This window comes from Lontra canadensis, unplaced genomic scaffold, assembly GCF_010015895.1.
Source record: "Lontra canadensis isolate GAN:19392208 unplaced genomic scaffold, GSC_riverotter_1.0 scaffold107, whole genome shotgun sequence".
In the NCBI taxonomy this organism is placed as follows: domain Eukaryota; kingdom Metazoa; phylum Chordata; class Mammalia; order Carnivora; family Mustelidae; genus Lontra; species Lontra canadensis.
This window is the reverse complement of record NW_022631101.1, coordinates 3,885,253-3,898,946: the sequence shown is the minus strand read 5'-3', so window position 1 is coordinate 3,898,946 and position 13,694 is coordinate 3,885,253. Positions and strand designations below refer to the sequence as shown.

General features: G+C 54.6%; 2 protein-coding genes across 3 annotated transcripts; one reads left to right on the top strand and one right to left on the bottom strand.

The window, feature by feature from the left end:
* The first annotated feature begins 1,172 nt into the window (after positions 1-1,172).
* Positions 1,173-8,275, top strand: TULP2 (TUB like protein 2). 2 transcript variants are annotated; one of them, XM_032838924.1, is made up of 12 exons: positions 1,173-1,205; positions 1,554-1,605; positions 2,038-2,155; positions 2,770-2,907; positions 3,170-3,286; positions 4,480-4,601; positions 5,251-5,559; positions 6,490-6,602; positions 7,119-7,233; positions 7,319-7,417; positions 7,657-7,828; positions 8,116-8,275. In XM_032838924.1, the coding sequence occupies exons 1-12, from the start codon at positions 1,174-1,176 to the stop codon at positions 8,247-8,249; spliced, it is 1,521 nt and encodes a 506-aa protein (XP_032694815.1). In that variant the 5' UTR covers position 1,173; the 3' UTR covers positions 8,250-8,275. The 2 variants fall into 2 exon arrangements, with proteins under 2 accessions (XP_032694815.1, XP_032694814.1); XM_032838923.1 differs by having other exon boundaries at positions 2,038-2,164.
* Positions 8,276-9,686: 1,411 nt separating this feature from the next.
* On the bottom strand, positions 9,687-12,851 carry PPP1R15A (protein phosphatase 1 regulatory subunit 15A). Its single transcript, XM_032838921.1, has 3 exons — positions 12,685-12,851; positions 10,512-11,981; positions 9,687-10,119 (listed from the first exon to the last, which is right to left on the bottom strand). The coding sequence occupies exons 2-3, from the start codon at positions 11,970-11,972 to the stop codon at positions 9,772-9,774; spliced, it is 1,809 nt and encodes a 602-aa protein (XP_032694812.1). The 5' UTR covers positions 11,973-11,981; positions 12,685-12,851; the 3' UTR covers positions 9,687-9,771.
* Positions 12,852-13,694: the final 843 nt, after the last annotated feature.

The following is a 13,694-nucleotide window of genomic DNA, read 5'->3' as shown; positions in this document are numbered from 1 at the left end:
CCAGGTCCCGGTCTAGCGGCCCGCCCCTTGCCGAAGTCGCTCGTCTGTTCTCGAAAGCCGCGCCTCCCTTCTCGGAAGCTCTAACTCTTGACGCCGCGTTTCCTGCCTTTCAGGCGAAAGGAGAGCGGAGGCTTTCGAAGAGAACTACAATTCCCTGCAGGCAGGGGAAAATGAGACCACTTCCGCTGGCCAGGAGGCGCCTGCCTCCGCCTCCTGGCAGTTGTAGTTTTCCGCATCTATTTTTCCACAAGAAGTGGCTGCGAGTTACAGATTGGTAGCAATTGGCACAAGTCATCTTATAAATTTCTAACATATAATATATGATATATATATATAATAATAAGCCATGTACATCTAATATAAGACACATATATGTATACCCCATATACACATATACGTATACATGTATATATGCGTATACACATACGTATGTACACATGCATGTACACATACGTGTGTGCATATATACACATGCGCGTGTTGTATGCACGCACACACACACACACGTGTGTAGTAGAGCGACCCAGAGATGCCGGCTCTCTTGGGTCCCTTTAAGGAACACCTTCCACGCCTTTCCATTTCAGAACCCCGGAGCAGGGTTGCCTAGCTGCAGTGGAGGTCAAGGGTCATTGCTTTGTTGGAAGTGGAGTGTGGGGGGCCAGGAGGGAGGGGATAAGGGCAGGTCCCAGTGGGAATCCCCCCCTCCCTCTGAGCCCTCTTTCTTTGCCTGCTTAATTCCCAGAGACCCAGAGATTAGGTCCCCAGCTAAAGAGAGAGTTAGGTATGTTTAGAAATTGGCCAGAGAGGCAAGGTACCAAAGTGTGAATGTGAAAAGCCTCCGCAGGCACGAGGAGATGAGCTGCCCCATCCCAGGCAGGTGGGTGCTGGCCACCTGGGGTCAACAGGGGTCGAGTGTTTGGGGCCAAGAGTCCTAAGTTCCCATGCCTGCATAAAGGAGAGTTAGCTATTTGGAGGGAGAGAGAACTGGATTCCTGGGCCCATCAAAGTCATGAAAGCTGGAAACACGCTGCTGGATCCCTGACGGAGGAGGTGTTAGAATTCAGGCTGCTTGGGTCCAGGAGAAAATTTTAAAGCTTAAGATCAGGTGTTGGAGGGTGGAGTCCACTGGGATCTTGGGTCTGTGTCCTGATTGTTCATTCTTGCTTCTCCAGAATGTCTCAGGAGAATGACACATGGAAGAAAGAGTGAGTGGGGCAACAGGATGGGCAAGGATGGAAATGGGGGTGCAGGAGGGGCTTAAGGTTTGACTATGCCCACACTCACTTCATGGCTTTATGACCATGTTTGCAAGTTCAGCACCGTCAGCCTCGCAGTAAGGGGCTGGGGGTCTGGACTCCTGCATCCTGCATTCTAGACAGGCCAGTGCTGGAGAAAAAGAGTTTCAGAACTGGTGGGACAGACTGAGGTTCTTTTCCTTCTGTGACCTCATGAGTGCTCAGAACCCGATGTTGGGCAAGAAGAAAGGGAAGGAGGGGCTTTGGGGCAGCTGGGGTGCCCTGCTTGTTGTCACCATGAGCCTGCACCTCTCTCAGGGTGCTGGGGGATGAGCTCATCGCCATGAGGCTGCAGAAGCTGGAACAGCAGGTACTATGCCAAGGAGTCCTGACACCCCCCAATCCCCCCATCCTGCACCCCCACCCTTCGGTCTTCCAAAGCTTCCAGGAGCACCACCCCAGGACTTGTTCTGGGACTCCTGGCCCTCCTTGGCTCTCTCCCAGCCTCAAGTCTGCAACTGGGAAATGAGAAAATAGGAATTGGAGATCCTAAAGAAGCAGACCTTGGTGATGAGAATGCAACGTTTCTAAGGAACAAGGGTTCTGGAGGGCAGGACTTCTAGGTCCTGGGGGAACTGACCGGGCGCCAGGACTCCTGGATCCAAGGAAATAGGAGATGAGGGACTGAGAGCCTGGACTCCAGGACTCCCCCTCCAGGCATGCCTCCCCTTACCCCAGGCCCTCCTTCGCCCCGTCTTCCCGTTCGGTTCCTGGCCCCACACCCCCGTTTTACACTCGGCAGAGACGGCTCTTTGAGAAGAAGCAGCGGCGGAAGCGCCAAGAGCCCCTCATGGTTCAGGCCAATCCCGACGCTTCCCTGTGGCCCCGGCGACCAAGGCGACGGGAGGAGCGCCTCGCGGGTGACAGCGGTGAGGAAAAGTTCTAGTGTCGGGCAGGAGCCTAGGCCCAGAGGGAGGGGTCTGCGGGGGTTTGGGACCGGGCCCCCAAGGGCCGAGAGGGGAGGGTCCAAGCGGAGTCCTGATGAGACCCGTACCCGGCCCTTGGGCACCGGGGAGCAGGACCCGGGAGAGCTCAGGGGCGGAGCAAGGAGAGCGCGGGGGCGGAGCCCGGTGCAACTAGAGGGTGGGGCGCGAGAGCCGGGGCTGTATCCGGGCGGGGGCAGGGGAGGGGGCAGCCCTGGAAAAGGCAGAAAGGCAGGGACTCAATTCCGGAGAGTGGAGGATGGAATTAACAAAGCCCCGGGGGCGGGTGGGGGCCGAGGCCTGGATAATTTCAAGACCGGTCCTGGAGAGACCGAGAGCTGCGTGTGCGACTGTGCAGGCATGGAGTTAGCCGCAGGGATGTGCTTGCTTGAGCCTTAGGATGGACTTTGCGTTCTGCATGGGTCTCCGGGGTTTGGGCGGTCACGCAGGGAGTCACTCAGGGCAGTCTGGAAGTCACTGAGAGAGCGGATCTTCGCAGAGGACTGGAATTTGTACATAGTGTTAATGGGCCTTGCTGCACCTTCTCCCAGGCCTTGGGAACCCTTTCCTCCAGGAAAACGTGCCAGAGGCACACCTGCGCTCTGGTGCCCACAGTGCCCTGGGCATCGTGAGCTGCGGTGGAGATGGCAGCGGTGAGCGTGGCCCACTGGCATCGCCGACAGAAGGAGGTAATCTCGAGTCCTTGGGCCGCCTATACCCTAGAACTACACTCCCACCAGAATCCAGGAGTCTGGAATCTCAATCCTTGCTCTCCAAAGAAGCCAGGAGTCCAGGCCCCCAGGGGCCCTGTCATCCCTCACACCAAGGAATCCAGATCCTGAAACTACTCCTTCTCCAACACTCAGGAATCTCAATCTCCAGGCCCCTTTCCCACCTCCCCAACCTCCTGAAATCCTGATCTCTAGTCCCTTTCCTTCTCCTGGCTGCCAGACAGTTCCGATCCAGAGTTGGAGGAAGTTTCCGTGGAGGATGTCCCCGCTTCTCCTCCTCCTTATAAAGAGCCTCCAGGGACTCGACGCAGGGGTTGGCCAGCCCGCCAACGACCTGGTAATTTCGGGGACACTGGGTGGAATCCAGTTCCCTGGTCCATATGGCCCCCTTTCTTGTAACAGTTTTGTTTTTTAAAGATTTTATTTATTTGATACACAGAGAGAGAAGCACACAGTGAGGGAGGGAACACAAGCAGGGGGAGAGGGAGAGGGAAAAGCAGGCTTCCCGCTGAGCAGGGAGCCCAATGCTGGGCTTGATCCCAGGACCCCGAGACAATGACCTGAGCCGAAGGCAGCCGCTTAAGGACTGAGCCATCCAGGCGCCCCTCTTGTAACAGTTATATTGAAATATATTTCACATACCATACAATTTACTCATTTCAAGCTTACAATTCCATGATTTCTAGTATATTTACAGAGACGAGCAACCATCACCACAATCAACTTTAGAACATTATCATTATCCCAAAGGAAACCCTGTACCTTTTAGCAGTGACGCCATCCCCCCGCCAACACCCTCCCCTCCACACCTCATTTCTCCCAGCCCTAGGCAACCACTAACTTACTGTTGCTTTAGATTTGCCTATTCTGGACACTTCATTTATTTTTTTTTTCAAAATTTAAGCTCAATTGGCCAATATATGGTACATTATTAGTTTCAAATGTAGAGTTCAATAATTCATCAGTTGTGTATAACACCCAGTACTCATCACATCATGTGTCCTCCTTAATGCCCATCACCCAGTTACCCCATCCCCCGCTCAGTTTGGACATTTCTTTGAAATAGAATAACATAGTATATGATCTTTCATGATTGGCTGCTTTTGATTAGCATGTTTTTGTCCCTCTATGTTGTAGCATCATCAGTACTTCGTTACTGTTATTTCTTGTATGACAATTCCTTCTATTTTCATGACATGACCAGCGATTCAATAACAGGGCCCTTGATTATGACCCCAAACCCCGTTCCTCCCTCCCATTTTAGTTGCCAATCTCTCGGATGCGCTCTTTGGGACAAGGTAAAGGGAGGACTCTAACCCCACCCGTGTCCTTAGACCCAGGGGAGAGATTTCTCAGCCAGTGTAGACACCGTGCACATGGGGGAGCTGGAGGATCTGGCATGAGTAATATGGAGAGGCCAGGAACCCAGGATACCTGGCCTTTTCCAGCAGCACTGGTGACCTGGTCCTAAGCTCCTGGGACCCAGGTGCCCCAAACCAGTCTTTTTTTCTGGCTTTTTCCACCCCTTAGGGGCCAGTGCGGAGGAAGAGAGTGAACCCCAGGATGTTGGAGATGAATACGAGGCTACCAGTCCACAACCAAACCCGGGCATGGATGCTGACCTGGGACGCGGAGACTTGGCCTCCAACAAGGTAGGAGGTGGCACAGCCAATCAGGATGTAAGCGGAGGGCTAGCCTCAAGCTCGAGAGAGGGTGGGTCTAAAACTCTGCAGCCCAATCAGAGGCCCTTTTTGCTGGTGGGTGGAACCTGTTATGATTGGGCTACCAGTGTCTCTGGGTGTGCACCGTTTATGAAGTCAATCTGGAGGATTTAAATTGATGTAAGCATACATCAAAATCCAGCCCACCGAAAGGCAGCGAGCTTTGGAGGGGGTGAATCAGTGATGGGGAAGGGCCAGTTGGCACTCACTCTGAGTGAGTAAGACAGTTTCAGCTGCAGAGATCTGAGCCATGTTAGATGTTATCTAGACCGAAACAACACTGGTTTTAGCGGAACAGGCAGTGCTTTCAAAGAGATTCTCCAATCTGTAGATGGGGCGGGCGTGGCTCCAGAGGGTCGCTATTAGTGGTGACCAATGAACAGATGATGAAGGCTTGGCTGGGTGGGCCCCTTGAAGGTGCTGGCCAACCAGCACGTAGCTAAGACGTTTGACCAATAGGCAGAAAACATGGTTGGGAGAGGGCGTAACCCTGCGCCGGCATGGCCAATCAGCAGTTGGTAAGGCTGCGGTGGAGGCGGGTCTGAACCATGCCTCAATTTTAATATGGCGCGTGGACTAGGGCGAAGACCTGGAAGGGAAGAAAGAGGAGTCGGAGTCTACAGTGAGGACTTCCCCACCGGCAGCCGAAGAGGTGTCCGAGACCCCGGAAGGCGAGGTCGGCGCGGGAAGCAGTGATGTGGGCAGCTCGCCCCGCGCGCCTCTCCGCGCGCCGGGCCCTCGGCTGGGAGAGGACATGGAAGCTTATGTGCTGCGGCCGGCGCTGCGCGGCCGCACGATGCAGTGTCGCATCAGCCGCGACAAGCGCGGCGTAGACAAGGGCATGTTCCCTTTCTACTATCTCTACCTGGAGGCGGCCGACGGCCGGAAGGTGCGGTCTGGCCTCCTCTCCAGCAAGCCCCACCTCCCAGGGGCAAGTCCCGCCCCTTTCTGAGGGAGGTCAAGACTTCCACGAATCCGGGTCTTGCTCAATGATGACACTGAGCAAGGACTCTTGAACGCCAACGCCAAACCCCGCCGTTCTCCGAACTAGGCTGCTTTCGCGGTAGCATAGGCCCTAACCAAGCCCGTAACTAAGCCTCGTCCACTCTTGAGATGGGCCCACCTTTCTCAAAGTCAGGCCACGCCGTCTGAGGGTCTAAAACCTTACCCCTTACACACCCTCTCGAAGTGTTGGCCCCATTGCGTTTGTCCAAATTCGGCCTCTCGCTGAACCTTCTAATCTATCAGGCCCCCCCCCCAATCCTGGGATAAGTCCCACCCCCTAGGAACCAAGCCCCTCCCCTCGCGGATTGCCTAGTCTAGAGCCAAACCACGCCCCTCTCAACTGGCCAGTTTGCCCCTCTCAACTGGCCAGTTTCCCCCTCCCCAGCGGCTTGGCGGCCTCTCCTCAAGGCAGTCTTCCAAAGGGAGGGTTTCCCCCTACTCAGTAGTGCTAGACCTGCTTTTGCCTGATGAAATGCCTACCAAAGTCCCGCTGGAGGCTCCTTCCTAGTCTCCAAAGCCACCCAGCCTGCCACAGTTAGGCTCAACGCTGCCAGGGCTCAGCCCTGACCCAGGACCCAGTGGCGGAAGGAATGAGGGGGGTATTAAGGTGTGAAGCTCCCCTTCAGGACCCAGCTGATGACTTCCTTCAGTGAGAACCACATCTTCCAGAGCAAGGCTCGAGATACTTTTTGCTCTATTACCCTCTCCTCTGCCTTGGGGACACTTTTTTTTTTTTTTTTTTTTTTTAATCTTGGACCCCTAACCTAGCCAGTAGTAGAAACTGATTCTGATGGGCCATTCTTCCTACCCACAGCACTTCCTCCTGGCTGGGCGCAAGAGAAAAAGGAGCAAAACCTCGAATTACCTCATTTCCCTGGACCCCACAGACCTGTCTCGGGATGGGGACAACTTTGTGGGCAAAGTCAGGTGGGCAGAGCCCTGATATGTGTGAGAAACAGGTGGCAGGAGGGCTCAGGGGGTGCCGGGAGGGTTGGGGGAGAGAGGATAATCGGGCCACCAAGTACAAGTTCCACCTGTTCTAGGACCTTTCCTCTTACGGATTGTTGGGCTGTGTATATCTTAGGCAGTAGCCCCAGCAGGGGTGGAAATAAGAAAACTAAGGGATTTGGAGCAGAGGTTGACATTTAAGACGTTTGACTTATTGAGTGGCAAGAGGGTGGGACTCCTAATTCCCATAGGGCAGGGCTGTGGTGTGCAGTATTCTTGTATTTTAGGGGGAAGAAGGTGCCTAAAAGGCAGGAGACTAAAAATCATGGCTCATCAAAGAAACAGAAGGGGCTGGGACTGTAGATGCGTGGAACACGGAACCCAAGTGCCAACTAGAGGGTTAATGGGAAGAGTTGATGACACGATGTGGGAAAGCACTTAATGTACAGCAAAACAGTAATTATTTTTACTCTGACCACTCCCCTCCTGGGGCAGATCTAATGTATTGGGCACCAAGTTCACCATCTTTGACAATGGGGTGAATCCTGAAAGGAAGAATTTCATCCCGGAGACCGCTCGGATCAGAGAGGAGCTGGGGGCTGTGTGTTATGTGAGTGTCTGGGAGACAAGAGAGAATGAAGCAGGATGGTGGGGAGGGAGAAAGAGCCAGGCCAACCGGAGCATAATACCTCCAGGAGACCAATGTCTTGGGATTCCGAGGGCCCCGGAAAATGACTGTGATCATTCCAGAAATCGATGCCCAGAACCAGAGAATCAGTGTCCAACCTCAAAACGTGAGTTGGTTAAGGTTGGGAATTTCTGGGTCAGTCGGGGAGGAAGGCCTGGGAGATCTGCCCTAGGTCCTAAGGGAGAAGGGGGCTCATGGCTTGCAGGTGGTCATATGTGAAGCCAGAGGGAGTTTGTCAGATTTCCGTGTTTCTCAAGGAAGAGTGATTAGGGACGCAAAATCTGCATCCCAAGAAAAAAAGTTCAGTGGTGGTAGCTTAACCACGCCCCCTGCTTTATCTTCTAGGAACAGGAGTCGCTACTGAGTCGCCTCCAACGGGGGGCCCGTCAGGGGCTGGTCCTGCTGCAAAACAAAGCCCCGTCGTGGAGCGACGAGAGCGGCGCCTACGTACTCAATTTTCACGGTCGAGTCACTCGGGCCTCGGTCAAGAACTTCCAGATCGTGCATCCGGATGACCGTGAGCTCCTAGGAACCGGTTTACCTGGGGGCCAGGGCGGGAAGGGCGAGGGATGAGCAGACGAGAACTACTCCCCCCATCAGCCTTTGAGCGTTTTTCTAGGCAGGGCGGAGTCCGCGTTATTGCAAAGCCTCTTGGGAACTGCAGTTTAAACGGCCCTCAGGGTTTCTGGGCTTAGTGGGAGCGTCGCACAGCCTCTTAGAAGTGGTAGTCTCGAAGTTCAGAGACCCGCAGAAGGAAGTTGAGGAGTGGGGCTAGGTTTCCTTAGTTCCTGACTCCCTCCTCAGCCGACTACCTGGTGCTCCAGTTCGGCCGCGTGGCCCCAGACACGTTCACCATGGATTTCCGCTTCCCACTTTGCCCGCTCCAAGCCTTTGCCATCTGCTTGTCCAGTTTCGATGGCAAGCTGGCATGTGAGTAATGCAATGAAATGTCATGCCCTCACCAGCTTCTGTGCCTGCTCATTTGGAGGAAGGGCCCCCGCGTGCTTCCTTTTGCACCACCTTACTCATAACCAACACATCCTACTCTGCCTGCGTGCCCAGTCCTGTGCTCTGGGGAGTGGGCTTCTCAGCGGCACCTACTTTCACTGGACTCACAGTCATGGGAGATGGGCCTTAAACAACAACAAAAAATCAAAATGCTCCTTTGCTACAAAGGAGAAAAGCGTGTGGAGGCACAAGTCAGCTGGGTCACATCAAGGTATCTATAAAAAAGTGATATTCACACCACGTCTGAAAAATCACGAGGAACTAGGGCCAGAGGGGTCAGGGGCGGGAACATCAGGGAGTAGGCACAGCTCATACAAAGGTCATAAGGTGAAAAGGGGGCTCGATCGGTTTGGGAAAATGAAAGGAGACTAGTGTGGCCAGAGCCTGGGGAACCACTGGAGAGGGGCAAGGTATTTGAGCCTTTCAGCTGCTGGACAGATCTCATGGGGGTCAGGAAAGACTTCTGAGTTGGAGGCGTGAACTTGGATGGGTCATTGAAGACATGCATGGGTGAGAGAGAATGATTACAATATTAGCTACACTTACCTAACATTTATTATTTGGCGAACATTGTCTTAAATATGAACTTGGGATGCCTGGATGGCTCAGTTGGTGGACGTTGGGAATCTTGATCTCAGGGTTGTGAGTTCAAGCCTCACGCTGGGTGTGGGGGTTACTTAAAAATAAAACCTATTAAAAATGCAAATAAATAAATATGAACTCCTTTGGGGTTCTTACAGTCCTATAAGGCATGTGTTATTGTTAGTCAAGTTGTATAGGTAAGAAGAGTATGGAACAGGGCTTTAAGAAGGTGAAATTGGACTGCTGAAATCATCAAGCAGCCAGCACTTAAAGGCCGGCGGGAGGACGAGTATTTTCAAGGGAGGCACAGAAAACTGGAATTGAACCCTTTTCTACAGATCAGGGATTCCAGCCCCCAGTCCCCTTGGGGAGATACCTGTCGAAAGTTTAATAAAATTTAGGTCGATACCAAAGAAAAAAAAGACCTGGGGCACCTGGGTGGCTCAGTTAGTTAAGCGACTGCCTTCAGCTCAGGTCATGATCCCGAAATCCTGGGATCGAGTCCCACATCAGGCTCCCAGCTCCAGAGGGAGTCTGCTTTTCCCTCTGACCTCCCTCTCTCTTCTCTCTCTGACCTCCCTTCTCTCTCTCCCAAATAAATAAATAAGTAAAAGAAAAGAAAAGAAAGACCCACCAGCCCTTAGTTCAAAAGAAGCTTAGGACAAGAAGAGGCAAATTTGAGGGATGTTGGGAAATAAGAGTTTGTCCTCTATTGACGTACAAGCCTTTATCCCCGGGGTAGTAGATTATTGTCAGGTTAGTACACACAGTGACGGTGACATTGCTTGTTACAAATCAGCAAGTTTTATTTCTTATTATAAAACGACACACAAAAATAAATAACTAGTAGAAACACAGAACTCCGTGATCTTAGCCACACCTCCCACTGAGGTCCAGGCAAGGAGATGGGGACACAGGAGTGGGGGGAGATGCCCCAACTTGGCTCAAGGGTGTGGCCTGGATGGAGGACAGTGGTAAGATCTGGGGGGCAGCAGGTGTGGCGGCCAGAAGGGAAGTAGGATTCCCGCAGCGGGCCCAGGCCCTGGCCCGGGCGGCAGGGGTGAGACAGGGGCCCAGCTGCTCCTGGGCCTGGGCGATCCGCCGGGCGAAGCGACTGCGATCCCGGGCGAGCTGCTCCCAGGGTCCCCGGCGGGCGGCCTGGGCCGGTCCTGCCCAGACAGCCAGGAGATGGACAGAGACCTTCTCAGAGAAGCGAACCTGGAGACGGAGCAGCACAGACATGTGTCCGTGGCGGGGGTGGGGGAGGGGGAGAGAGAACCCACACAAAAATGAGTGACGCAAAAATGCTTGTTGTCTGAGTCACTCGCTCGTCAGGGGCCCACGGGATTCTCCACGTGACTCATTGCAGGCGGAGGCTGTTTCCAGGAGCTGACCTGAGCCACAGCTGCTCCCCCTTCCCATGGGGCCCCAGCCTCTTGCAAAGGATTGCATTACAGTGAATGCAGCCCTCCCAATGGAGTTCACACGCAACCGTCTGTAACACGCGGGGGACCCAGAAGTTGAGGCATCCAGCCCTCCTACCCCCCGCCCCAGGCCCAGGAGTTCCAGCTCCTCTCTAAGACTCGAGAAACTGAGCCCTCAGTACCCACCTTTCGCGACTGTAGGGGCGTCTCAGGGTCTGGATGCCAGGTGGGGGTTTCTGTGGGCTTCAGTCGCCTCCGCAGCCGGCGGGGCAGCTGAGGATGAGCCCACGGAGGTGGCAGCTTCTCTCCAGGTAAATAGATGGCCACTCGGAAGGGGCAGGGCTCAGCTTCTCCCCGCTCCTCAGCAACTGCCCCTGCCTCCGTGTCGTCCTCTCTAGGCCGGTATGTCCAGCCCCTGTGGAGGGTGCCCTGAGCTTGAAGGGAGGGACTTGGCTCAGAGTGAGGGGCTTCTGAATCCTCTTCCTGCTCTGTGTCCTCTCCTGGTCTATATACCCAGGCCCTTGAGAACGTATCTGTGGCCTCAGCTTCTCCCTCCTCCTCAGCTGGTCCCGTATCACTGTCTTCATCTTCCTCCTCTGTGTCCTCTCCTGGTCGATACACCCAGGCCCTCACGAGGGCACTTGTGGATGGGATAGAACAGGGACCCTCAGCTTCTCCCTCCTCCTCAGCTGGTCCCGTATCACTTTCTTCATCTTCCTCCTCTGTGTCCTCTCCTGGTCGATACACCCAGGCCCTCATGAAGGCACTTGTGGATGGGACGGAACAAGGATCCTCAGCTTCTCCCTCCTCCTCAGCTGGTCCTGTATCACTGTCCTCATCTTCTTCCTCTGTGTCCTCTCCTGAACACCACTCCCAGGCCCAGGGGTGAAAGCCTGAAGATGAGGGGGAAACACAGCTCTTTCTGACTTCTCTGTTCTCTGTTCTTTCTTCTTCTGTGGCTTGAACCCCTTCCTCTCCAGCACAGTACACCTGAGCTTTGGGCTTGGATCCCGGGGATAAAGGGGCAGTAGGTGTTCTGGCAGCTTCTTTGTGTACAGCTTCTTCTTCCTCCTCCTCCCCTGGACCACACTCCCAGAGTGATGGAGGAAAAGAGAAGAACGTGACCATTTCATCTTCAGCAGCTCCTCCTTCCACAGATGGCTCCTCTCCACGAGGTTCTTGCAGGGTTCTTAGAAGGCTGGGGGACAGGGGAGCAGGCTGGCCATTTCTAAATTCACCTCCTTGCTCTTTAGGGACACTGGCTGCTTGGTCCCCACCACACTTTTCGTCGTCATCTTCTGAAAGTTCCCAGGCTTTAAGAGGAGAACGGTTGGCTTTTAAATCATGGCAGGCCTCCCAAAATGCTTCTCCATCCTCCTCAGCTGCTCCACTGTCTCCAGTCTCCCCTTGAAAGTTCCTGACCCAGGGGGCATGGCAGGTGGCCAGAAATGTCTTGGCTTCTCCCCCCAGGCCAGCTTCTCCCTGATCGGCTTCGGTTATTGGTTCCAACAGCCAGGGTTCTGGAGGTCCTGGGCCCCTCAGGTGGCTCCAGGCCCTGCTGAGAAGGCCCATCAGTGGGGACAGAAGGAAAAAGGGGTAGGTTTCCCTCCAGGAGGCACAATGATGGGGCACTTGGCCTGGGGCCATCTGTCTGGGCTGGAAATAAACAAAAGGAAATAGAGTTTAGAAGCCATGTAGGGGAGAGCATCAAGGGATGACTGTGAGTCATAGCAACGGAAATAGTAACACAAATAGCAACAAGAGATTCCTGTCCCACATTCCTTGCTGATCCCTGCCACTCCCCTCTCCAGCAGAGGCCCAGTGGTTCCCACCTCTCTCCTCTCCATATCTAGGAATCTGAGCCAGCCCCCCAGCCTCTTCTCTCAGACCCAGAAGTCCCAGTCCCCAGAACTGAGAATACAGATCCTCTACTTGGTCCCCTTGGGGACAAAGTCCTAGTCCCTGGCTCTCTCATCCTCCTGAGAATCAACAGATCAGGCCCTCATCACTCTTCTCCCTCTGAGACTCAAAAGTTAAGACCTTCGCAGGGTTCCATCCATTCCACCAGGGACTCATGAGTCTGGCTTCCAGAACCCTCCTCTCGCCAGGCTCAGGCCTCCAGGATCCCAATTTCTTCTCTTTCCTTCTCCCTGGAGTGCGTCCTTGTCCCACCTCATCCCAGACATAGGAGTCTGGGCTCCCAGGCCCTCGTTCCTCAGGACCCCGGGGTCCCGGCCTCAAACCCTCCTGTCTCGGTACCCAGAAATGCAAACTCCCTCTTCACTGACCAGGAGTCTGATCCCCAGCCCCCAACCTCCGGTGCGGGGGGCGGTACCAGGCGTTGGGACCCCTCACTCACCGACTCGGGGCTGCACCTCACCCTGGGGGCAGGAGGGCCGGCTCGGGTTGCCACCAGCGATCGCAGATCTGGACGACTCGGGAGGCCAGCGCGTTCATCTCGCCCTCCGGTGCCGGGCTCGGGGATTCAGGTTATCACCTGCGGGGGCGAGCACTGTCGCAACGTAGGGATACTGGGCTCCTGTCGTAGGCGGGTGTGATCCACAGCGAGGTTGGGAACTGACGCGGCCCGCACGGCTTTTATAGGCCAACGCGGCCGCGTGTGATGACGTCACGAGGGGAGGCGGGGTTTCGAAACCCAGGCGTCTGGGCGTGGGGGTGGGGAAGGGAAAGTGAGGTCGGAATTCTCGCGGAGATTCGGGGGTTTTGTGTGACGACACCGCGGCGTTTCCGATCGCGGCCACGCCCCGAAATAAGCGAGCTTGTCAATCAAACGCGGGCACTGCCTCAGCCGCCTGGGCGCTCTCCCAGCTCCTTTCCGGGTGGGAAACCGGCTTCCCGCCCGGATTTAAAAAGCAGGCCACAGGCTAGAGTCTCCCACCGTCACTACCGGTCCGCTCCCTTCCTGGTGGGGCAGAGCATTGTTTTTTCACATTCCATTTTCACAGATGAGAAACTGAGGCTTGGGAATGCCATGTGCCCAAAGAAGTGACCACAGCAGAGTCTAGATGGATTGCAAAGGAGAACAAGAATGTAAGCACCCTGAAGGCAGGCACTTGGCTTTGCTCACTAATTTTTTTCCCTCAGTGCCCAGCACATAGTAGGTGCTCAACAAATATTAGGTGAGTGCATTGGAAACCAAAAACTCAGACTCCCCTTCCTGGTCTCAAGCACAAGTTTCACCCACTTGAGACACATACAAAAGCTCAAACACAGGGGCTCCTGGAGGCTCAGTTGGCTGAGCGTCTGCTTTGGCCCACGTCATGATCCCGGGGTCCTGGAATCGAGCCCTGTGTCAGGCTTCCTGCTCAGTGGAGAGCCTGCGTCTCCGTCTCCCTCTGTTGTTCCCCT

Coding starts and splice junctions, on each gene's coding strand:
- TULP2 (XM_032838923.1), top strand. CDS start 1,174: ATGTCTCAGGAGAATGACACATGGAAGAAAGA. Junction 3,287..4,479: donor GCCAGCCCGCCAACGACCTG/GTAATTTCGGGG, acceptor TCCACCCCTTAG/GGGCCAGTGCGGAGGAAGAG. Junction 4,602..5,250: donor GAGACTTGGCCTCCAACAAG/GTAGGAGGTGGC, acceptor CGCGTGGACTAG/GGCGAAGACCTGGAAGGGAA.
- PPP1R15A (XM_032838921.1), bottom strand. CDS start 11,972: ATGGCCCCAGGCCAAGTGCCCCATCATTGTGCCTCCTGGAGGGAAACC. Junction 10,120..10,511: donor CGCCCCTACAGTCGCGAAAG/GTGGGTACTGAG, acceptor CTCCGTCTCCAG/GTTCGCTTCTCTGAGAAGGT.